The following is a 26050-nucleotide window of genomic DNA, read 5'->3' on the forward strand; positions in this document are numbered from 1 at the left end:
CGGGAATATCGATATCTCTCTATGAGCACACTGTCGCGCTGAGCTAAAGGATCCTGTCTGTCCCGCAATATACGCTGAATTCTGAGGACTCTCCTTATCAATCTTGCACCTTCCGCAATGGGTTGGTCGCGTATACGGACAGGACATGGCTGCGACAGACTTCCCAAATCCACCTTCGCTTTTATAGCCGTGGTCTCCCATCTTGATTACACGAAGTAATTTACAATTACTACTCTGAAATATGAATTACATCTGTAATAATCACATACATGTAATAGAATGTTAATAGTACATTTCCCTTTTTTAGGAAATGACCTGTATGTATCTGTGTGAAATCAATAAAAGGATCAAGTGCTGCATTATCTTTAGTTACATTGATAATATTTATTTATGGTGAAACAGTGGAAAAATATCGCTGTTGCTTTCGTATAAATGAAGCGGACATACCTGCGTGGCCGCGATCTAATCCTGTTTACATAAAGTAAACCTGCTCCCGAGCAGGTTTACGCTTACGGCTCTGTTGCTATGACAGCAAGTCCCGGATGAGCTTCGGGGAACCGACTGATCCAGGATCACGCGAAATCGTCAACAATCTAATCCGGCTAACCTACTTAGCGAGGTACGAAGAACAGGCCCCAGATCTTGTTTTCCAGGCCATGATGGTGTGTATGCAGGCTCCTGGCGGAGCTCCTGTTAAGCAAACTTAATATGCAAAACACACTAACATCTTTTATTGCAGGATTACGGAGCTACTCCGGAGGAGACACCCTGATGTTGCCTGGGACGTGATCTAGCTAACCTTTTTCTTTAAGACAGGAATCTAGGTTTGATGAGTTGACTCATGGGAGTGTCCATGCGTCAAGAGGAGGGGTCCAGGATTAACATGAAACACAATGTTTTCTATGTTTTTTTATGATTTTTACAGTGATTTGTGTGATTAATGTCATGGTCCCCGTGCCTGCCCAGCCGGCCTCACAAGGCTACACTTGTGTTTTTTTTCTCTTTCTCCCCCTATCTCTCTGCCTGGGCGGAGCTCACAGCTGGCTCCCGCCCTTGGCTCTCACAGCTGTTGGCGATCAGCTGATTATCCGTCTTCTATTTGAGGCTGGGTCACAGATCCTCTCATCGCGGGATGATTGCGCTACTGACGTTAGTCTACCTTTCCAGCTCCCGTGGTCTTACACCTTTATGCCTTCGTGATTTGTGAGTGATTTCTCCCTTTCCCTGTTCCAGCTTATCTTCCCGGACCTGTGACCTCCCCGCGGTACGAACGTGTGTGAGGACGTGAGCGAGCGTGAGAGAGAGAGTGCCTTCCCCTAATCCCCTGGAACCCTGAATTTCCCGTCACTGTATATATTATTGCACGGGTGTGTAAATAAATCGTGTTCTGAGACATCAACCTGCTCTGCGCTTGAGTCCCTGCTTTCAGCTCGTGACAATTAACAGTTCATTTACAGGTATTAAACCTATGCAAGTGGTGCATCCAAGTTCAGATGAGGCTTTGATGGCCTATAAGTGAAGTTCACTGAACTAAAGAATGTGGTTTGATGATTGTTGACATGCTCTCCAAATAGAAGTTTTTCCTCCTAGCAAGGAAATACAGGTGCAGCAGTCTGCTGAAAGGGATCTCCTGAGAAATCTCCAGAGGCCCAGTGAGAAGCAAGAACCATTCCAGGCATTGCTGACAGTCCAGGCAATGGTTGAGGTCAAAGGTCGAGCTGGTTGGGGCCCATCATGAGATCAGATTCCGGAGCCACAGCAAGGAACTGAAGCTGCGTTGGAATGAGAGCTGTGCCAAGGGGGGCTTTCCAGAGGCCAACAGAGGAGATTGTGGACAACAGATGGGCACCTGAAGGATGAGGGGAGCGTGCCAAGCTCCATCGACAACGCAGAGGGAGTCTAAGGATGACATCATGATTCTGTGAAAAGCACAGGAACCGGAAGCTATGGTGGTGATGACAGCAGTTTCCTATGAACATCACCTAATGCTGTGTCACTATACTGTGCATACGATGGCACACTGAAGACTGCTGGATCACAACAGCAGTAAGATAACTGGACCCAGCACCCTTTCCACAGAGGGGTTTTTCTGCAGAGGATGGACAGTAGAAGAGCCATAAGTATATCCACGACAGGACAAAGGCAGAATCGGCAAATACAGACTATTATGTCTGTTCCCATATGCCCAGCACGTCAACACACCCCACACTATATGTGTTCCTGGACCAACTCCCAGGAAAGAACTACTCCATGATATTAGCAGAGAGAGGGGGACTTTGCGTCCTCTTCAACAACACCTGCTACACTTACATACCGGACGATGTACACTCATTAAACATGACTGATGCCCTGAATGCTTTGAGACAGATCCAGCAGGCCCAAAATCAGGACTATGTAAGTGATACAAGTGACTGGTTTTCTTGGCTTTACACTGGCTCCTGGTTACAGGTGCTAAAAAGACTACTCATCGGAGTTGTGTCTTTGTAACATGTATACTGCCATGTCTAAAACTCATGATAAACCGCATATAATTTTCCACTGTTGCTGCATACATAGCCATGACAAGTGATGATGATAATGACCCCGACCTGTTGAAACATGAAGACTTTGTGTGATTAATGACGGTGTGACAGAAAATGTACAACAAGATGTTACATACTGATATCTCACTTAAAGTTATACTGACAACAGGAGGGAATGTCAATGGAAAATTGTACTTAGTAGTCAGTATAATCTTTTAATGATATAAGTTTGCATATGGTAGAATACTGCATGTAATCATTTGTGTTTAGAAGTATATAGTTGGTGGCATATTGAAAGAATGTCTCATCCTAGGAGGTCTGTAACATTCCAGGGTGTTCTGGCGTTCACCCCCACATCCTAGGAGCATGGGAGAGGTTGTACCTTGTCTTATCGTTTTACGGTAGGATTAACGTAGCTATGTCAGTTTTAGTTTAAGTGCTTTTTTACATATAGATGAACTGTTGGATTTTCCAGACCAGCAAGTTAAGGGAAGTCGTTTATGGACACACACACACACACACACACACACACACACACACACACACACACACACACACACACACACACACACACACACACACACGTACACCTCCACATTCCAATGTAAGGAACAAACACTCACTGAAGCATATAAATAAAGACCAGGGCAGTCCTCAGTGCGAGTCTCTGAGCCTCACTCTTGGAGTGTCAGTTCTGGAGGCTGCCCTTGCTAGCAAGAAATTCTGTGTGTTTCTCTTCTCTGAGTCTCTACTGAAGAAGTGTTTTAGAATATATCTCTTAACACAGGCCATAACAAATTTTTATAGAAGTTCTAAGGTTTGGCTGAAATATCTGCTTTTCACATTTAGAGACAGTTTGATTGGTGAGTATTGCTGTAGCCCTCTGTATATGGTCCCTCACTTGTAAATATCTAAAGAAGTAATGCCTATGAATGTTGTATTTATAGATTAGCTGGTCAAAGGACATGAGGTTAGACCCGTCCATTAAGTCAGAAAAGGTAGAAATACCATTCACAGCCCAGTTCCGAAAGCTGGGGTCAGTGGTCCCGGGCAGAAAAAGAGGATAATCAGAGAAGGGAGTGAAAAGAGATGTTAAGTGAGACCTTCCTTCTAGTTTTTGAACCATTCGCCAAGCTTTAACAGTAGATAATGTGAGTGGGTTGCTACAGAGCATCGTTAAGGTCTTAAGTTTCCCCACAAAAAGCAAACTTTTCTTTACTTTTTTTTTTTTCCCTCTCTCCCTCCTTTGAATATACTTATTTAGGATAATAAATGTGTATGTATAGACATAGATATGATTGTTTATATAATGATAATTATATTTTATGTAAAAAGGATGGGGAGAGGAAGGAAGGGAAGGGGAAAAAGAGGGGAGGGGAAGGGAAGGGGGGAAAAGGGAAAAAAAGGGGAAAAAAACAAACCATATTTTTCCCCTTTTTTTCAAAAAAAAAAAAAAAAAAAAAGCAAACTTTTCAAAGGGAAGTTAGACAGAGCTCTCAATATCCAACCAGACAGGAGAAGGCTGTTGTACCCAATCGGCAGCTATACGCATATGGGGGCTTAGCTGATACTTCCTTATATCTGGGAAATCAAGGCCCCCTTTTGAGGATGGAAGACATAACGTGGATATTTTAAGACGAGGTTTCCTCCCTGCCCAAACAAAGGAGCTGAACCAGCCATTTAGAGTTTGGATAGCTTTATGTGGAAAAAGGGTCGGAACCATCTGTATTGGGTAAAGTAGCCTGGGTAGAATGTTCATTTTCAGAAGAGCGATACGACCGAGCCAGGATAACGGTAAGGACTTCCATCTCTCTAGATCTAATTTGACCTGCTCAAATAGGGGGGTAAAGTTACTTTTATACATCTGTTCAAAGGCTGGAGTGACCCTAATCCCCAGATACGTAAAGCCCTGTGGGGACCAAGTGAAGGGAAATGGAGAAGGGGCCCGTGGTTTTTGTTTCAGACTGCTCAATAGCATTGCTTCTGAGTTATTGAAATTAATTTTATAGCCTGAGATTTCACTAAACTTATTAATAGTTTCAACCAGAGAGGGGATTGATGTCTCCGGCTGAGTCAACACAACAAGTACATCATCAGCATACAGAATAATCTTATGCTGTCTTTGTCCTACAGATAGACCATGTATGTCCGCCTGAACTCGTACTGCCTCTGCCAATGGTTCTATGGCTAGGGCAAAGAGCAAAGGGGAGAGGAGGCAGCCTTGTCTGGTTCCCTTCAGTATCCGGACGTTGGAGGACCGCACCCCGTTTGTGAGAACTGCAGGGCAGGGATTGTTATAAGGTAACTTAATTCTGTTTATAAAGTTTCCACTGAAACCGAATTGATGTAGTGTAAAAAACAGGTAAAAATTAATAATTAAATAATAATAATTAAACAAATAATTACATCTGAGACTTTGTTTCATTGTGAGATTATAACAGTGATGGAAATATAATTGTTTGTTGTTCAGCAGAACAGTGTCCAGTATGTTGGCTGTTATACTTTGTTGTGTTTGAAAATAAAAGTTGGGCTCATTTTAACATCATTACAAAAAGTGTTGTTAATTATTTTTAATCATATTCAGGTTACCACACATTGTTTTTTCATTTAGTTGAACTTGAAATGTTTGTCAGTAGGTAAACAATTAGTATTGTACAGTCAGAAATATCCAGTTATTCTTAATACTGCAGACTTGCAATGAATACTGTAAGTTGTCCTAACAGTCATCTTAAGTAAGCTTTACTTAATTTTTTTGAGTTCTATGAACTAACTAATTAGATTTTACAGTGTACACGGACACGCCGTCGGGGCTGAAAGCTGACAGCTCACTGACAGCTCGCTGACTCTGATGCGTCGGGTCCGCGCTTTGTGTTTATGTCTTTTTTGCGCTCGATTCTGATGCTGCAGGTTTCATCTCTCTCCAACCAAAACTCACTGAGGTTGAAAAAATTGTGTGTGCCTAACTGGTGCTGGTGCACCAGTGCAACTGTGGCAAAAGGTGAGTCTAGAGCCCTGCCTCTGGCGTCTGCTGAAATATTTTGAACGTTAACTTCTTAGATCCAATCTTCTGAAGATCAACTTATCTCTTTTGCACAAAACTTTTTACCTTGTCGTTCTTTCACTCCCGTCTCTTTCTGGACTGCGGTCATTCATTGGGATATCCAATCATCATCATTGCTGACATCCAATCAGCCAATGTTCACATCCTTGCTCTCTCTGTGACGTCAACATGATTTAAAACAAATTTAAAACGTATGATAATATTAATAAAAAGAATAATATCATTACATTTTCTTCTTTCCTGTGTTGTATGTTAATATGATTTCTTACATTAATCACATATGAGTATTCAGTCTTATATAAATATATACTTTCCCTCATCTCTTATTCAGTTTGTTTGCTATTGTACATTAACAGAATGTTTCATCAGCTCAACCTCACATGGACATCATGACGCTTTCAACAGCATCTCTTTTAAACTCAGTTACAAAGGAATACTTTTCCTTTCAGAACTCCATGTTTCTCAATCATAATACACTAACATAGTACGAGTATAACTATATAAATTTAAATTACTGTCTCCTTATTGTCTCAGGTTGCATGTTTCTCACACAGCACACTGGTATTCTCAGCTTCTTGGTCTTTCCTATACTACTGCACTGCAGTATAGAAAACGGCAGGAATGTCTTAAAGACATAAAGACCTGGATGCCCGCTAACTTTCTGCTTCTTAATTCAGATCAAACTGAGGTTATTGTACTCGGCCCTGAAAATCTTAGAAATATGGTATCTAACCAGATTCTTACTCTGGATGGCATTACCTTGGCCTCCAGTAACGCTGTGAGGAACCTTGGAGTCATTTTTGACCAGGACATGTCCTTCAACGCACATATTAAACAAATATGTAAGACTGCTTTCTTCCATTTGTGCAACATCTCTAAAGTTAGAAATATTCTGTCTCAGAGTGACGCTGAAAAACTAGTTCATGCATTTATTACTTCCAGGCTGGACTACTGTAATTCATTATTATCAGGAAGTCCTAAAAACTCCCGGAAAAGCCTTCAGCTGATCCAAAATGCTGCAGCAAGAGTCCTGACAGGGAAATCAAAGTGAAGTGAAAAGGATGGACAGGGTCAAGCAGACTGTGGCGGTCAAACAATGCTCACTTTGTGCTTTTGTGTTCTTTGTGCCAAATTTGTAACCTGTTTCTTCTATTGTACAGTTTTGGGCACCCAAAGAGAAACTGTTGCTTCAGTTTCCCATTCTTCTGATTGGCACCTGACGTGCTCTTCTGCTGCTGTATCCCATCTGCTTCATGGTGTGACATGTTGTGCCTGTGGAGATGCTCTTCTGCATACTTTGGTTGTAATGAGTGTTATTTGAGTTACTGTTGCTTTCCTAGCAGCTCGAAGCCATCTCACCATTCTCCTCTGACCTCTAGAAACTGTTGCACTACTTAAATCCCATTTCCTCCATATTCTTAAGTTTAATTACGAGGTAGGCAGGTTCTTACAACCGTGTCAGCATGCCTAAATGCACTGAGTTGCTTCCATGTGATCGGCTGATTAGATATTTTGTTAATGATCAGTTGAACAGGTATGTCTAAGTGGCTTGTGAGTACATATTCATATTTATTTTACCATTTAATTTGACCTATGTATGTTAGGTAGCTGAACTGAACTGAACTCATAATATTCAGTCACCAACTGCAGGCTTGCTGTAACACAACTAATGCTGCTGACCCAAACCAAGTCAATCAATGGAAGAGTTTCAGGGGAAAGAAATGTTTATTAATAATCATGTTAGTAATAACTGTAATAATAACTGTGATAATAATGTACGAATATTGTAATAAATAGTATTGTTTCTTTGAAGCACATTAAAAGCACACATAAATCAACCAGTTAAAGAAATACCATCCAACACACACACACACACACACACACACACACGCACACACACACTGTAGAAGTACACAGACACACGTGTACTTCTACAGTGTCACTTGCACAGGTTCAGTCTCACATTAGATGTCTCTTTGTACACATTAATACAGGTTTTTGCTCTTGACATAAAGAATAACTGATACATAAAGAGTAGAAGAAAACACTGGAGCCTCAAACACATAAATAAAAGCAGACTAAAAAAATGCAAACATGTAAGTTAGGTCTTTTTTTCTTCAAATTTTACTCCATAGTCACCAGTCAAACCTTTGTGCTTTGGGATCTGCATAGGACCGGGAGGCTGTTGGCATTCAGGAGTGAAAAACGTTCAAAGGCAACCAGATCATTTAAGTCAAAACTGCTGAAGAGAAACAGATCATATCACCGGATACAAATTCATTCAGGACAGTCTTTTGTTTGCATTTCTGACGTGTGTGCATACGTTTGAAATTTATATTATTTTGAATAAAACTTCAGACATACTAGAAATGAACTAGCGTCTGCATTTATCCTGACTGAAAACCAACCGTCAAGGCCAAATCGTTTTCAGTTTTCTGCCGTACTGTAAAACACCCCTTTTTTTACTGACAGGTGAAATCAGCAACATTTTTGAAATGATTAGTTTGAGTATTGTTTCATGCACACATGTAACAATTATGAGGGGTTTGTGTGTTTGGCGGAGCAGAGGAGAACACTGGGGAAAAATCACGAGCTTATCCACTCGAGAGCAGTTAGAAATTCTTTATTATGTTTTATTTGATGTTGTTTTTTTTATAAAATGGAAGAAATGGTGTAGAGAAGACAGTGACAGCAGAGACTCGAGGCTGAGAATCTACCGTTATCTCCTGTGCCATTTTAGCAGGTGCCCTAGATCTGGCTTCCATTGTCCCAAATTATTTCATAAACAGATTTAGAAAGAAGTGCATAGTTAAAGTGAGGCATATGGGTAACAAATCTAAATGCCAATAATATCGATCTTCTATAGCAATAACATTGTTATTCCAATTAACAGTTGGTTCTGCTGCTAATGACAACTTTAAATTGTTGTTCATGTGTTTTCTGAATTGGAAACAGTTTGGTAGCCTACTCAAGAAAGAACACTTGTTGGAAATACTGTAAAGGTTATGTAAAGAGTAAATATTGCAGATCACAGTATAATTTCTATACATTTACAACAACACTCCAGGCTAAGTTAGTGGGCTGCTCAAAGGACTCCAGTAAGGACTTCACGTTTTCACTTGCATGGGTTAAGTTATATACATGTACGTACTCTAAAATATCTTCCAGCTTTTGTTTTGTGCATAGTTCTTGGATTTGTGCTCACTGAGCCTGATGTTGTGTGAAACAAATAAGAGACATCTTTTATTATTATTTGGATAATGTGGGCGTTAAAGTAATTAAGGACAGAGATGAATCACAATATAACTTAACCTCACTGAGGTATTTAAAAGACAACTCTCAATAATAATATTCATAATAATAATAATGATGATGACTGAATTTCCCGGAGGAACCTACCCGGGGGATTGATAAAGTTCTATCTGTCTATAAGATTTGATAGCTCCTTGTAGGGAGATAAAAATGAGATATTTAAATAAAATGTTGTCAAATCCCAGTACTGGTGAAACACCCACAGACCAACTGTATGCAGGATCGGGACTTATGTAGTGTCCTTCAGTTTAAACCTGTCAGAACGTGTCTTTGCAGCAAGTATTCTGTGACTTTAGGGTGGAGGTCAGTGGGTTAACGGGGGAGGTAGGTGTGGTTTTGGCTTATGGGTGGATGTTGGGCTCAAGTGTGGAAGAGGGGGAGAGGAGGTAAATGAGGTCTGGTTGCCAGGAGCTTTAAGAGTAATAGCTGCTTTAGGGCTCGTATCTGAGGTATACACAATAGAAACAAATGGGAGTAGTTTTGGTAGGAAGCCCGAGGATTTTTATATCTCGTTGCTGAGTACGTGTACTTAATGCAAACATCACATTTTCTGATTGGGGAAGGGAAGGACCAGGGTAAAAGGCCATGCCACAGGGGAATACCACAGCTAGAGTTAAAAGCTACTTCAGACCTTTAGATAATCTCTCCAACCAGCAACAGATGAACATCATATACAGTACATGTAAACAAGCCAAGAGAAAGAACAACAAGGAAAAAAAGAACAAAAATAAATGACAATTAGAATAACACAGCAGCGATCGGAGGAAACCTGATCTCTGCTAAGATTGACATCGTTAGAATATTTTTTGTTAAGTCCCAGTTCATGTCCAGCTGCCTGATCCCACTGCAGAAGCTTTTTCCCAGATGAACAACTCAGCAGTGGCACGCTGAGGGTGTGGTAGAGGCATCGTTAAAAAATCTGTCTGTAGACACATTCACAGATGCTCATTTAGTCTTTGAAAGAGTTTTTAGACATTCATGTAGAGAACAGTACGGACAACCAGTCTTTCACTGCGTGAAGGAGAAAGAAATGCAGCACTAACAGTGTAACAGTGCATCCTGTCACACAAACATCTGCCTCACTGAAACACCAGAAAAACAGGAGAGGAAGTAAAATCTGGGTCTCCGGGACAGTCATCAACATGATGGAGACATGATATCACCACGGTCATAAGAACGGAGTCACAGCACTAAAGGCACTCCAAGGCCAGCGAGTGATCAGCTTAAAAAGACAGAATTGGTCCAAAAAGGACAAAAGACAAAGAGCCAATCGTTCACACTCAGCATGAGCTTGGGTTGCCTTCGTTCTGTCACACCGAGTTAGATTACTGTGGCCTTTCAGTTGTTTCCACCTCCATCACTTTATTAACTGATGTAAATGAGTACTGTCCATGGGATCACTTAGTCTTATAGACCATGTTACCTACATTACCAAGTGCTATGCATTAAAGTAAGAGTGCAGTGAGACTCAAATCCTCCTCTGAATTAAAATAAAGATGTAAAGGTTTCAGTGTCGTCATATCCATAAATGTGGTAAAACATGCTACGACCCACAAATCAAACAAGTGCATGTGAGCGTCCTGCAGCAGAGCGTCTCCATTTCCAACAGGACGCACTGCTAAAAGTTTCCCCACCTCAGACTGGTCTCGTGTTTCTTTGTTGTCCTGTTCCTCACCACAGCATTACCCTCAGCACCACGATGACACTACGACTCAGCTACACAAAGACAAACCAAACAACTAAAACTCTCTGTAGTACTTCACGCTTCAGCAGGACATGTCTGTTCACCTTTGGGACATGACGTGATCGTGAGGAGGAGGTCCAGCATATTATCAGAAACATGTTACTATATCATTTACACGTGTAATAAATATACAGAATACTGTTTGTTCTTTTGAAGCACATAAAAAACACCATCTGCCTAAAAAGTTTAAGTTACATTCAGTAGCTGAACAAAAGAGAAACATGAAAGAACGACACATCATCACACTTACACCACGTCCTGCGTCAAAGCTGAAAAATCAAACGTATGTCCAGGAGGTGGAGATCACAAATGACTATATTTATATATAAATACTGTCTTCTTACTGCCAGTACAATGACTACAACAATAGTAGATGACAACAGCTGACTCTGCACCATGGCTGTGTTTTTAGTACAATGCGTAAATACAGAAGGATGTCAGCAGGAATCCATAGAAACAGAAGAGTTTACACAGACTTGCTGTCACTGTGTGACTTTTCACTTTAACCCCTCTCTTAGTCCTTTTGAGTGGTGGAAGCTGAAGGCTGTGTTGAAGCACATCATCATTTCCACTTTTCATTTTTTACCCACTCTCTGTTCTCAGCCCTACCCTGCCTGTGCCAACACAATGCACAAGAGCAGTTTTTACTCCACGGCACAGTAAAACCACCAGACTGTGGTGACATCAGGCAGCCTGTCATTAATGTCCCACCTCGCTGGAACTTGAGTCGAGCTTGTAGAGGAAACCCTAACCCTTTTTCTTATCTGTGTGTATTTTTGGATTTAAAAGGCAGATTTTCTGACCGATACAGACGTTATTAGTGGAAGACAGGCTCAAAAAGCTGTAATCTCATTATGTAGTGACAGGCCTGCTGGACCAGTTGCCCCACACACCTTAACACACACACACACCCAGCAGAAGGCATGTGGGGCATGGTGGCTGACCTTCAAAAGTCACAGGGAGCTGGCGTCTCCTCATCTCCTCTTTGAACTGCACACAGTTTCTTTTTTTAAACATACTTATATAATACACACATATGGTATATAATATGTATATACACAGAGTGATGTTTGATCTTTTCTGAAACCATAAACTTAAAAAAGTTTACAAAAATAAAAATGTTTTATCGTGACCTTCCTATTTGGTCTCTAACACTCAGCAAGGCTTGTTTTTCAGGAGTTGGAGCTGGTCGGCTCCTCTCTGCTCCCAGGCTACAGACTCAGCGGTCCAGGTCCGGCCTTACAAAGCAGGCCCTTTGTCCATCCCCTTAATTCTTGACAGAAGGCCATTTTTTTCTTTTAGTTGATCTCTGTTAGTGTCCTTCTGTGTCCACGGTGATCTTCTCTCTTTTTTTTTTAGCAGGTGTCCATCTGTACTCACTGTTTCGTTTATTTACTAAAAGAAGAGGGCAAGAGCACAGAAAATAAGCAAGTCAGTGTAAATAAGCTGCACATCTTCACTGGCTTTTACACTCTACTGTACGCATCATGAGCATAATCTACTGTAGTATCCAGCCACTGAGAAGAAAATATGCTGGAGGATTTCTTTCCTGCAAGCTTATAAAAGCACAGTTACAACAGCAGCAGCAGTTCAACCTAATATTTGAACTTTCAACAGTCACTAACAGCTTTTGTACGGCTCATGTTTTTTATTTTGTGCTTTTTGTTGAGAATTAAATTATTCTCTGTGATTTATAACTGTCACCTGAAGCTGCTTTACTGTAATGAAGTGTAGAGTAATGTTACTGGCTGTTCCTTAGAACAGTTGGTAAGTCCACAGCTTACTAAGAACGTGGTTATTTCTTATATTCACCATGTTTTTACACAGTGTCCTGGCTTTCCAGGAGAAAGTTGCAGAGGTTGTCCAGGGTTCACAAAGTTATCAGTGTTAGTGAGATAAATGAAAACAGAAAATGTTAAGAAGAACTTGAATGACAGCGTTACTGAACATGACACGAGGTTGTGTTGGAAAGAAGGGTCCAAGGAATTCTGCAGGCTGCAGCTCCTTTTAGAGAAGCAGAGCAACAATGAACACGGATGGGAACTGATAAGAGTTTAGTGATTATTCATTATCAATATCACTTATCAATTCCCATTGGCTCCAGTTTGAAGGTCACCATCACCTCTCAGCAGCATATCAAAGACATTACATCCATGCACATTAACTACATGCAGTGTGATCGAACATTCGTGCATGTTGGAGGTGTTCCCCGCTTTGTTGTGATTGGTGATGTTAAAAAAGTGAATGCACATATTACACAGAACACTTGTCTTAAAAGTAATTCCCCAGGATAAAGACATTCGTTACTTTCATGTTACTGTGGTGGAGCATGGTAGGCGGTGCCGTGCGGACGCACCTGCACGGCGTCTGCAGATCACGCCCGCGGTGTTAAATCACGGGGAAGCAGGGTTGTTGTGGTGGTGTGACCAGTGTAAAAATAAAGATGGCTCAAAACATGGATCTGTGGTCCCGTCGTGCCATAATTCCACCACACTGGTGCCGAATCCTAGGATGCGGCACGACGGGCCCACAACAGAGCCAGAGAAGGGAGGAGCTGTCCCAGATCATGGCTGACACGGCGGCTATCCAGTGGGAGCAGGTGGCGGAGGTGCGTCGCCAGCAGGAAGAGCTGTGGGACCAGACCGAGCGCCACCTGAAAAGGATTGGGCATCTGGCGGCGCTGCTCTGGGCCTGGGCGCCACCCCTACAGGGGTGTCACGACGGTGGTGGAGGAGCCGAGTGAGGCACTTCAGCAGCCGGAGGCGGCAGACGAGTGCTCACGGCTGTGCCTACACGGTCGTGCCGGTTTGCCAGGTACCGGGCGTGCCCGGCCTCCGGACCAGCGTTGCCATCACCGCTGGAGACTTGGGCGGCCTACGCAAGAGACACTGCCCTGTCATCAGGTTGGATGCCGGGGGGGGAGTAGGTTCGGCCGGATGGCTCCCCGACCTCAGTCGGGCGATGGGGATGTGTGGTGGGGCGTGGTCTGTGGTGCCGTGTGGCTGCACCTGCGCGGCATCTGCAGATCACGCCCGCGGGGTTAAATCACGGGGAAGCAGGGTTGACAGGGTTGCTGTGGTGGTGTGACCAATGTAAAAATAAAGATGTCTCTGTGGTCCCGTCGTGCCATAATTCCAGTTACTCTGTAAGATGATCTGAACACTGTCACATAGTTACCACTGAACAATATAAACCTGAAGGCTACAGTCACACACACCAACACAATCCATCCTGATGACCTCACACGTGATCTTTCTCTGAGCGTGTATGAGCACAAAGCAAAGATGAAAACCAGCACAAAGAGACTTCATAATGGTTGTCACGGTGATTCTACTGTAGCAACATGAACAGGTAGAAGCTGCAGCTGCAGCCTGACTGCTGTTCAGCAGCAGCTCAGGTTATCACGGTGCTGGGTCAGCACTTCCTCATCACTCTGCGTTCTTGGCTAGCTTAGAATATTCTCCACATCATTAAACGCTACCACCTGCTGGAACCACTGACTAAAGGCAGGATGGATTCATACTTTTGTGTTCTTTATGCCATTTAATTTGGTGGTTTTCTCTCTAAAGCACCTTGAGGCGACTGTTCTTGTGATTTGCTGCAAAATGTCAGACACTGTCTCTGAGACAGAGTGATGCCACAAATGCGACAGCCTAGTTTGTCGTAAAGACAAAGTATGCACAGTCGGAAATGTCTGATTAAAGACTCGTGTTACGATCTCTCCCTGAAACAGGAGAGCACTTTGTAAAGATAATGATTGATTGCCTTGGAGCGTCAGTCTTGTTTTGGTCTTTGAAATTTGTACTGAGGATATATACAGAAGGTTTCTGTTTCATACAAAAGAAATGATTCAGTATATTCCCTGGAGATTTCACTGTTTGTAAATATTTATTTTATTTGGTTGGAACAGATCACAGAATCTAGTTTTCTGTTTTGTTTGTGTTCATCTGTAACACTTGAAGCTTTTGACTGGTCACAATGAACATAAATGACAGAATATAAATAATATTTAAATAAAATGAACCTTATGTTGTAATATTTCATTTAGGAGTAAAATGAAACCTTTAAGCTTGGAAGAAATAGTGATTTGAGTTTTACTGGAATATGTTGTGATGTTAACAGAACCTCTGTAATTTCAGGGGGATGTTTATTGATTACTGCTTGTATGTATCACAAAAATATCTTATGAGGGAAAAAAGGCAATCAAATATAAAAGTTTAGAATAAACCACAGCAGACCAAGAATACATCATACAGAACAAACAAACAAACAAACAAACAAACAAACAAACAAACAAACAAACAAACAAACAAACAAACAAACAAACAAACAAACAAACAAACAAACGCTGACACACATTTCAACTACCAAAACATTTATGTCTGAAAATCTACTGACAATAACTTGTGACATTACAACACAAGATCAGCACAATTTAAAACCTGACAAAGTGACATAAACATCAGTGACAGTCAAACAGACGTCTCCCTCTGTGGCTTTATCCAAACAAACGAGGCCTTTAAATGTGTTGTGTTGCTGCCACAGTCACAGCCTCCGGTGTTTGTGTTGTAGAGAGATATGTGTTGTACATGTGTTGTAAATGTGTCAGCTGAAGTGTGAACTGACTGAATGGGTAACAAAAATAAATCAAAACGTGTCAATAACTTGAGTCCATGTAAGTTTAGTCAAATTGTCAAGACAACAGATGTCAACATAACGTTAAGTCATGTGTCTTCACAAAGTTTTGTGTTTGCTTTGTGACTTTTATGACCCTATTAAATCTTCCCGAACATCATAATAAAAAAAGAATTCGTGAAATGCATCAATCCATCCATCCAGAGACGGGCTGGAGCCCGGATAAATCTCCAGGCTGTTATAGGGTGAAAACACAGAGCCAAAGGACGACTTAGACTAACTCCACTAAGTCTTTGCACTGTGGGCAGAAGTCCATTCAAACATGCTGCAGTTTAACCAAGCACAGCACATACACATAGAAACACATTGAGTTCATTTCTGTAAAGTTTTAACACTAAGAAAAGCAGCAATATGAAAAAGGAAACCGCTGGATTTATTTGATCTTTTGTTATATTTTCAAAAGTCATTAGATCTGCTTTGATACGATGATCACAGATACATTTGAACACAATAACAAAGCAAACTGTCCGCCTCTGTCACCAAATTCAAATGATGAAATGCACAATGATGATGATGATGATTTTCTTTACAGTCAATATTAATTTGTAAATAAATCTTTTGCTTTTTTAAAATTCCTGGCTTAAGCGTTGGGCATCTGTAAACAGGACACCGAACAGCTGTGAAGAGGACTGATGTCACAGGTTTAAAACACACATCACTCCTAATCATTTCCAGCCTCTTTTGGATTCCTGAAGAGGAACACACACACACACAGAGTTGGTAATAATACTCTGTTACATTTCTTTCTACATTTCTTTCGACGATCAAAGCAAACATTCGTGTGTGTGACTGGAAGAGCACAGATAGTTAAACACATGTGTTGTATTATTTATTATTTACATGGTGGTTATAAGAAGGAGATGTCCCATCACCACTGAAAGCACATTTTTATACGTGGAGTAGTAGAGATATTTCTGCAGATCTCTACTACTTTCTGTTATACAGGCAAGTTTTTCAGTGAAATGTGATCATTTAGAAAGCAATTTCTAAATCATCTGACAAATTGGTTTAATTATTTTATGTGATTAAATTCTTTTGGCTATACAAAACTTTGGACAACTTTTGTTGTTTTTAGGTGTGCATCACGGGTAGATAAGCTGCTGGGTTTAAGAGCTTCTGACAGCCAAGCGTACAAGTACCTCAAAACTTGCATACCTTAAGCCAGAACAGTGAAAGCTGATCATGATAAATACATGCTGCAGGGTAAATTTAGAAAACACTTGGGTGGACCACAAAAGAGAAGATGATGGTGACTAAGGAACAGTACAAACAAGATCACCTCACTTGAGGACTTGGTTCCTGGAGTATTTAAAAATAGACACTATCTCTACTTTAAGATTAGGCTTCAAACTTTCCTTTTTGCTAAAGCATATAGTTAGGGCTGGACCAGGGGACCCTGAATCCTCCATTAGTTATGCTGCAATAGGTGTAGGCTACCGGGGGATTCCCATGATGCACTGGGTGTTTCTTCTTCAGACACCTTTCTCACTGTCACTACCCGATCTGTACCGGAAACCTGATCAGTACCACACATGTGTGAAAGGCCACTACTTCCAATCGAAGCATTTGATGATAGTTACGAGTCAGAGTATCTGTTAAGATGTTAACAATAATAAGCATCTCTTACAATGTTTGCAGTAATGAAACATTTTAATATAATGTACACACACACACAAAAAAAAAGATAGTTACAGATCAGGACTCCCCGATCCGTACCGCGCATGTGCAATGTTTTCTTCTTCTTCTGTTTCATTTAATGGCAGTTTACTCCCCAGTGTACGAGGATACTGCCTCCTGCTGACCGAGCGAATGAACCCTATTGTAAACTGAAGTATTGTCATTACAAATCGTGTGTGTATGTGTTAAATTTGAGTTATTGATAGTCGAGTGTGTTTATGCTCGTCCGTGCGGAGAGGATTGTTGGAATAATGATGATGATGTCCGCTGTCAGTTGTCAGTAAACACTTCATCTGGCTGATGAATCTTTACGTGACATATTACTAAGTCTGTATTATTAACTCTGTAATTCGGCGCCATTCTTCTTATTTTCGCTGTTGTTCAATCGGGGGACGCTCTCTGTTGGGGAGAACAGAATGAATCCATTTTTTAAATGTTCCGGGCAGTCGAAAAAGAGGCAGAGCTGTCGAGAAATGCTAGGAGCTAACTGGGTGCTAACCGTGTCATTCAAATCTTTACCTTACCTTACAATATAAAGCACCATGAGGCATCTGTGATTTAGCACTACATATATATGAGGTGAATTAAAATGAGAGGCACGTTGGCCTAACAAACATTAACCAAGAGACAGGAGAGTTGAAAATTAAGAACAAAGCAGCTCTCTGCTCATTTGAAGAGTCTGAGAAGTGATGTAAAGAAAAACCTGGATGATTTTAAACAAGAAATTAACCAGAAGTTTGCCAGACTTTCTGCCAAACAGCAGCTGTACAGTGGGACGATAAGTGAAGTGGAGGTGTGGCTGGAGAAGCTTGAAAACTGGGCAATAGAGGCAAACTGCTCTCATTAACTCCAATGTCAATAGAGCTTACAGAAAGGTTAATTATTTGGAGTCAAGAAGAAATAATCTCTGCATCTTTGCCAGAGGGGAAGGAAGGCGACTCAACTCTAAAGTTCGTACAAGACCAATTTGGATCTGAACTCAGCAGGCCAGGTGACTTTGACCTTCAAATACAAAGGACGCAAAGTCGCTAACCCGGAAACCTACAAATGGGGCACCACCAAGGCCACTGTGGAATATACTACAGAGAGAAGACTGTGCTCTTTGACCATAACAATGCCTCAGAGATTGTACAGAGGAGATGGTGATGGAGTTGCAGTGCAGCTTGAGAATAGTGCCTTTAAATGTAAATGGTTTAAAAACCCAGTGAAAAGAAGACAGGCATTGACTAAAATGAGGAAGAAAAAAAGCATCATACCTCTCCTACCAGGAACATGTTAAAATGGGGACGTTTGGATATAAAAATATATCAGTGAGACTCGAAAAGACTGTAGTGAAAAACAGTATGAACATAATTCAGCACTGTATTTATTACAGTGCTGATGTTATAGCACAGGGCCTCTAAATAATGCTTTACATTAAAGGTGCTAGCACCTATGTTTTTTTAACCATTACTGAAATAATTTATATGCTTTTGATCCAATACATGCTAAGTGGAGGGAGTCATGCCCAGTGACACGTCGACATGGACCGAGCCAGGAATTAAATAACTGAGCTTCCAACATCTTACACACACAGACTGCTCATGGAATGGACTTATTATAATTTAAATAATAGCATTTTATTCGTTTATTATTTATGTTGTTAATCATTGTTTGCTTAAATTTCTAAAACAGAATTAAAGAATTTAAATTTAGCATGACCTATAGGTGGGATATGGTGGACGCTTTATTTATCGATTCTTGGGCAGAGGCTCAAACATCTGGGCCACAACTGTCTAAAGTATATTAAGAACAATTTGTAGTAAAGCAGATAAACAGCAGAAACACGCACTGCCTTGTTTCAGTCGCAGTCGACCAAATCAATCAAGCAAATAAAATTGCATCAACTAAAACTCTATAAAATCACTCTATACAAACTGCTACGAGAGTTACTTTACATTAAAGTTCATACAGTGAACTCATACAAGCCTTTACTGTGAGCATCACCTCAGGTCCAAGACTGGAGAATAAATGATGTCGATAACAGAACCCACAATAAACGGATCCATATCAGTTTATAGTCATATTCAAAGTGCACAAAGCCTGCTGCTGGCCATTGATAGGTAACGCATGTCTGACCTGCTGTCACTTGGATCTGGAGCTGTGCTGGTTTGACCCGAATACGAACAGAGATTTTTAGCTAAAATAAAAAAGCACGTCAGCGCCTTGGCTGGCACTAACACACATGCCACAGGGCTAATGTCTCAGAAGGTTACAATGAGCTAATGATCTAGTGAGCTAGACTACATTAGCAACATGTGTGACAGGATTTAGAGAACAAATAAAAATGAGCAGATGATTTATAAGCCACAGTAACATCCCTGTGTTATCAGAAGAGTTTGCACGTTTGCTCACGTTGTGGCATAAAGGAGCTGCCTATTGTTTTGGATTTAGGGAAAATGTATTTAGACTTCTTAACTCAAACATCAAAAACATTATTATACTATTAATAAGTAGCTTAAAAGTTAAGTAACTAAAGTAAGTACAATAACTGCATCTGAAATATTGCAGAGTAGAAGCAGAAAGCAGCAAAAATGGAAAACCTAAACAAAGTACAAATTTACATTAGCGATTATTAAACTACTTGAGCAGATATATTCAGTTCCCGTCCTCTCTCAGTGTGTCTTAGGGGTCGTGAGACTTACAGTACTGTTGGTGGTGGTGAAAAGCTCGGTGCTTATTCAGCTCTCAAAGATGTTTCTAAAGCCATCACACATCCATCTCTGTAGCAATCTCTCAGCATTATTATTCAACAGATATTCGTGCAGGTGTTAAATAGTTTGACCAAACCGTGTGGATGGAACTATCTTTTTGTTATTTGACTGAGAGTACTGAAATATCAGGTAACTAAAATGTGTCCTTTAAGAGTGAGAAGCAACAAGATACGAAGACTAGACTGTGCCATGATCAGCTGCACTTTTAAATGTTTTATTATTATTTAATTGTTTGTTTATTGTCATTAGTAGTAATATTGATGTATTCGTTTATCATCATTATGGTGAACATCATAAATCATGACCATATACATATTAAAGCAGGGGGCAGAAAGAAAACCACAGTTTCATAACACCATTGTGAGAAACATCCTCTGTTGTTCCTACATGTGCATACGTGTAATTATTGCCTCCACAGAACACGAGGAGTCATGAAACATGAAGTATTGGTATATAAGCTTTTTGTTATACACTTGTCTATTAGAGACATTCAGCAGCAATGGGATACCTCCGACCTCCTGGGCACCGTGGCAATGATCAGTAGACTGAACGGTTCTCATTTTGCAATGGTTGACACAGCTCTTCCTCCATACTGTGTTAGAAAATCAATTCATGCTGAGTTTAGATAAAAAAATATCCCACTCTTCCACTCACCTTTCAGGTTTCATAATGCAACACTTTCTTTTAGCATTTCTGATGCAGTTTCAGCTCCTTGAGGGGCAGGGACAAGCAAGGGTCAGGTTTGAGTCCATCTAAGTCAATATGAAACTAAACTCCTGTTCATGGACGGGAACTAGACAAGACCTCAGCAAATGTGAACATATATAAAAGTTTTAGCAGTTTGCTGGTTTGGAGCTTTCAGGTGTGTTAACGTAATGCCACAGTCTTTCAGGCAGTGGGTGTCTCAGCAAATTCACCCCAAGTTCAGAGTGCTGAGAGAAACTGCATAAAACCCACTTCTCAAACTCTAACATGTAACGTGGTAACTGAGGCCTGTAAAGTTCAAGATTAGAAAAAGACCAAGTACAGGGAGTGCAGAATTATTAGGCAAGTTGTATTTTTGAGGAATAATGTTATTATTGAACAACAACCATGTTCCCAATGAACCCGAAAAACTCATTAATATCAAAGCTGAATGTTTTTGGAAGTAGTTTTTAGTTTGTTTTTAGTTTGAGCTATTTTAGGGGGATATCTGTGTGTGCAGGTGACTATTACTGTGCATAATTATTAGGCAACTTAACAAAAAACAAATATATACCCATTTCAATGATTTATTTCTACCAGTGACACCAATATAACATCTCCACATTCACAAATATACATTTCTGACATTCAAAAACAAAACAAAAACAAATCAGCGACCAATATAGCCACCTTTCTTTGCAAGGACACTCAAAAGCCTGCCATCCATGGATTCTGTCAGTGTTTTGATCTGTTCACCATCAACATTGCGTGCAGCAGCAACCACAGCCTCCCAGACACTGTTCAGAGAGGTGTACTGTTTTCCCTCCTTGTAAATCTCACATTTGATGATGGACCACAGGTTCTCAATGGGGTTCAGATCAGGTGAACAAGGTGGCCATGTCATTAGTTTTTCTTCTTTTATACCCTTTCTTGCAGCCACGCTGTGGAGTACTTGGACGCGTGTGATGGAGCATTGTCCTGCATGAAAATCATGTTGTTCTTGAAGGATGCAGACTTCTTCCTGTACCACTGCTTGAAGAAGGTGTCTTCCAGAAACTGGCAGTAGGACTGGGAGTTGAGCTTGACTCTATCCTCAACCCGAAAAGGCCCCACAAGCTCGTCTTTGATGATACCAGCCCAAACCAGTACTCCACCTCCACCTTGCTGGCGTCTGAGTGGGACTGGAGCTCTCTGCCCTTTACCAATCCAGCCACGGGCCCATCCATCTGGCCCATCAAGACTCACTCTCATTTCATCAGTCCATAAAACCTTAGAAAAACCAGTCTTGAGATATTTCTTGGCCCAGTCTTGACGTTTCAGCTTGTGTGTCTTGTTCAGTGGTGGTCGTCTTTCAGCCTTTCTTACCTTGGCCATGTCTCTGAGTATTGCACACCTTGTGCTTTTGGGCACTCCAGTGATGTTGCAGCTCTGAAATATGGCCAAACTGGTGGCAAGTGGCATCTTGGCAGCTGCACGCTTGACTTTTCTCAGTTCATGGGCAGTTATTTTGTGCCTTGGTTTTTCCACACGCTTCTTGCGACCCTGTTGACTATTTTGAATGAAACGCTTGATTGTTCGATGATCACGCTTCAGAAGCTTTGCAATTTTGAGACTGCTGCATCCCTCTGCAAGATATCTCACTATTTTTGACTTTTCTGAGCCTGTCAAGTCCTTCTTTTGACCCATTTTGCCAAAGGACAGGACGTTGCCTAATAATTATGCACACCTGATATAGGGTGTTGATGTCATTAGACCACACCCCTTCTCATCACAGAGATGCACATCACCTAATATGCTTAATTGGTAGTAGGCTTTCGAGCCTATACAGCTTGGAGTAAGACAACATGCATGAAGAGGATGATGTGGACAAAATACTCATTTGCCTAATAATTCTGCACTCCCTGTATTGGTTGTTTGTCCTAGTTAGCAGAAGAAAGTCTCTTCTCTCTAAAAACAACAGTGTGGTTTGGGTGTGCAGAGTTTCATCTGAACAAACTACAAGACTTCTGAAACAAAGTGATGAAGTGTATCAGCATTCTAGGGTCAAAGCTAAGGCATCTCTGCAACAGCTAATACTTAAAGTGGGTTGTGCAACAGTTGCAAAGAGTTAATGAAATGAAAAAAAAACTGTTGCAATCCCCAGACCTCGACAGAACTTAAAATACTATTGCTGGACTTTAAGAGAGCTGTCCGTTAATGAATGCCCACAAACCTCAATGAACTGAAGCAACATCATGAAGAACAGTGGGTCAAAATTCCTCCACAACAAAGTGATTTACTTGTAAAGACATACAGAAACAAAATAACCAGCTCTTGCTGCTAAAGGAGATTCTACAGGCTGTTGAATCATGGGGTGTATTTGGTTTTTCACAGGAGTCCTGGGAAAATGTTGTTGTTACATTCAACATACACACAGTAACATTGTAACTTCTTTAAGTTCTCCAGGCCTCTTACAGGACATTCAAAGCTCTTCAGTAGGTGTTTGCTGCCTTTTGTTCCATTCTCTGTCAAGATTGTCCCAGACTGCTGAAACATTGTTGAGGTTGTCTGGGTTAATCATTCCTGCTGCTGCTGATTTTCAGTCTAGTTCCTGTATAATTTGGTATATCTCAGCCTTTTCTCGCTGGTTCCTTTCTTAAAAATGGCTGCCACTGAAAAGCACCCACCCTAATTCTGACGAGCCTTCAGAGAATAGTACATGGATCAGCTGATCATTTCTCAGGTCCTGTGTCAAGCCTTTGCTTTTGCGTTGCTATTTCTGAAGGACATGACACTGTTCATCTATTATAACATTTTTTTAGGTCTGCCATGTCTTTTTTTGTCCTCTATTTGTCCAGTTTCCTCAAATATTTCGACACACCATGTCAACATATGCTAAGATTTCAGCTAATAGCTCTTGGAAATCACCTGGTTGGCACAAAAATACAGTTTTGCGCCTGTCAAACTGTGTTATGTTTGAGTGACTTAAATGAACGGTGGTTGGAGACTGCTGTGTGACCAAAATTATTGTAAAAGTGAGTAATCAACTAACAAAATCCCAACCTTTGACATGGTTGGTTTAATGGCAGGGACCAGGTCTGAGTGCATCGAGATGGCCATGAACAGGAAAGCAGTGACAATAAGATGATATCAGTTTGCTATCAGTTTTCAGTTGAACTGGTTCAAGCAAACATTGTGATACTGCAGCAATTTACTGTAATACATTGAAAATCTGTTGCCACTTGCATCGTTGTGCTGCTGTTCCTTAGGAATCTACTGTAGTGTCATATTTTTTCTGTCTTTCTTGAAACTGTCAGCATTTTTCACAGTAAATATTAAAGTTAAGTGGCCCAGCTGGTCACATAGTGCTAAATGGATGGGAAATTTAATTCTGGCATATTAAACTGTTTGTATCTTTGTATTTGACTGAGAGTGTCTGAAGATAAAAGCACGAGACTGTGAATACTGCACATATTAATTTAACTAATCCTAACATATTATACATTTAGACATTAAATATTACATTTAATCTTACACCTTTCTATTAAGATCCTCTGTTTAGTCCAGTTCAGCTCTGCACTGAGTATGCAGTGTAAGTCAGGCTTGGCACTAAATGCTTTAAATAAATAGACAGAGCCAAAGTTTGGGCACTGTGGTCACAGCCTTCAGCCACCCACCCGAAGCCACCCCCCTCACTCTAAATACATAAATATTATCACACACACACACACAGCGGGTGCAAAAGGAGACAAGCTTTCCTGGGTTACATTTAATGCAATTTACAGTAAACTGTTTGCCAAAAAACGTTGCTTGTTTCAGTATTTGAGCCCACTAAAGCAGACTGGCTGAGGCTAGTTACAACATGTGCATCTGTCTGAATTTACAAGAGTTTTCCTCTGAATTTATCTTTGCCAGTCTGTTTGAGAAAGATTACAGTCAGTCTGAGCTGCAGTGAGACAAGACGCTTCCCATCCAGTAACCTTTATACGTGCCTCATGTCTAACAGTGGTTACCTACAGGTGGAGTCTGCAGGCTCAACTTCTGTTTACAATCAGTCACTGACAGCAAAAACACACAATCACTCAGCAGCCTAACCCTAACCCTGAGTACTGAGACTTTAAACAAACAATTTCTCTGAAAATGGTCAAGGTACAAGAACTGGACTGAAAATATGTGAAAAAGCAGCTCAAAGAAAAACTTTGAAAGGTCTTGAGAACGCCTGGAGAATTAGCTCAGGACCACTTTAAAAACCAAAAAAAAAAAGGCTGGCTCCTTGGAAGCACAACAGAAAGAAAAGAGGGATGGCTCAAGACTTTTGCACAGCAATGAACATATGGATATAGGAGTATATAGGAGTCTAGGTAAACAGATTTAAACTGGCACCAAAGGCCACTTCAAAGGAGCCGAGTCACAGGGCAAAACAAGTTTCTTTGAATTTCATTAAAGTCTAGTTTTTGGTCGGCTCGGTCCACATCGGCTAAAACTGTCTTTGTTCAACTTTTTCAATCCAAACATTCAAATCAACACATTGTTATTTACAACAATAAGTACAGTACATCAATAAATGACATCAGTAAATGTTTACAGTCCGTAAACAGGGAAGCAGTTTTAAGAGAATTCTTGCATGTCAGAGTTACATCTGCCACCTGGAAGCATCTTGCTGTGAGTTTTTCACGAAGGGGGTGAAAGCTGTTTTTAGCTGATTTGAGTTTTTGCTTTTTATGTCTGCGGCAAAGGAAAGGGGGGCCTGTCTCCCTCTTTTCTAGTAGGGAGTGAAGCGACTGCACCCTCCTCTGTAAAGGCTAGCCTGCAACATCAAAGATGAAAAGCTCCAATCAGTATTCAGTAAAGAATCATTATCTATCTATCTATCTATCTATCTATCTATCTATCTATCTATCTATCTATCTATCTATCTATCTATCTATCTATCTATCTATCTATCTATCTATCTATCTATCTATCTATCTATCTATCTATCTATCTATCTATCTATCTATCTATCATCTGTCTGTCTGTCTGTCTGTCTGTCTGTCTATCTATCTATCATCTGTCTGTCCATTTGTCTTGTTTCCCTGTTTTGTCCATAGTAAATTTGTGAAAAACATTTATATACACTGTAACTTTAAAAGGTATATTATGTGAAAAATTATATTTATTGTTTGGATTGTGATAATTGATAATTTTCTGCATTAAGCTGACAGATACACAGATTACACATTCGATTCAATTTTATTTTCATAGCTCTGAATCACAACAGCAGTTTCCTAAAGTTATGGTATAATGTAAGGTAAAAACCCTACAATAATACAAAGAAAACAGAGAAAACTCCAACAATCCTCTATGAGCAACCGCTTTGGCAACAGTGGGAAGAAAAAACTCCCTTTTACAGTTTTTCTCAGTCGCTTTGGTGCGTTTCTCAGAACACCATTAACATTTGCACAGCAGTTAGTGCATTTCCCAAAACAATTAGTGCAAACTGCAAAACCTAGTGGATAGCCTGCAAAAGCACGTCACATGCACAGAATTGATTATCCATACCTCAAAAGCAAGTATCCATGTCAATGAAACTGTCAGTGCCATCAAAATGAAAAGTCTTGACACCATCTTTATGAACAAGATA

General features: G+C 40.6%; 1 protein-coding gene and 1 long non-coding RNA gene across 6 annotated transcripts in view; one reads left to right on the plus strand and one right to left on the minus strand.

Annotated features, from left to right (window-relative positions):
- The first annotated feature begins 1007 nt into the window (after positions 1 to 1007).
- LOC113027897 (uncharacterized) lies at positions 1008 to 1399 on the plus strand. The gene is made up of 2 exons (XR_003273163.2): positions 1008 to 1149; positions 1234 to 1399. It is a non-coding gene; the product is annotated as an uncharacterized LOC113027897 (long non-coding RNA).
- Positions 1400 to 7289: 5890 nt separating this feature from the next.
- Positions 7290 to 26050, minus strand: part of rbfox3a (RNA binding fox-1 homolog 3a) — a 598584-nt gene continuing 579823 nt past the window's right edge. For 4 of the 5 annotated variants that reach the window (XM_080305714.1, XM_080305711.1, XM_080305713.1 and 1 more), the window contains one exon: positions 15687 to 25234. In XM_080305714.1, the coding sequence (XP_080161840.1) occupies positions 25190 to 25234 (45 nt within the window). In that variant the 3' untranslated portion in view covers positions 15687 to 25189. Of the gene's footprint in view, positions 12035 to 15686; positions 25235 to 26050 lie in introns of those variants that run through there. The other variant, XM_080305712.1, reaches the window with a different exon arrangement.

Source organism: Astatotilapia calliptera, chromosome 8, assembly GCF_964374335.1.
Source record: "Astatotilapia calliptera chromosome 8, fAstCal68.1, whole genome shotgun sequence".
Classification (NCBI taxonomy): domain Eukaryota; kingdom Metazoa; phylum Chordata; class Actinopteri; order Cichliformes; family Cichlidae; genus Astatotilapia; species Astatotilapia calliptera.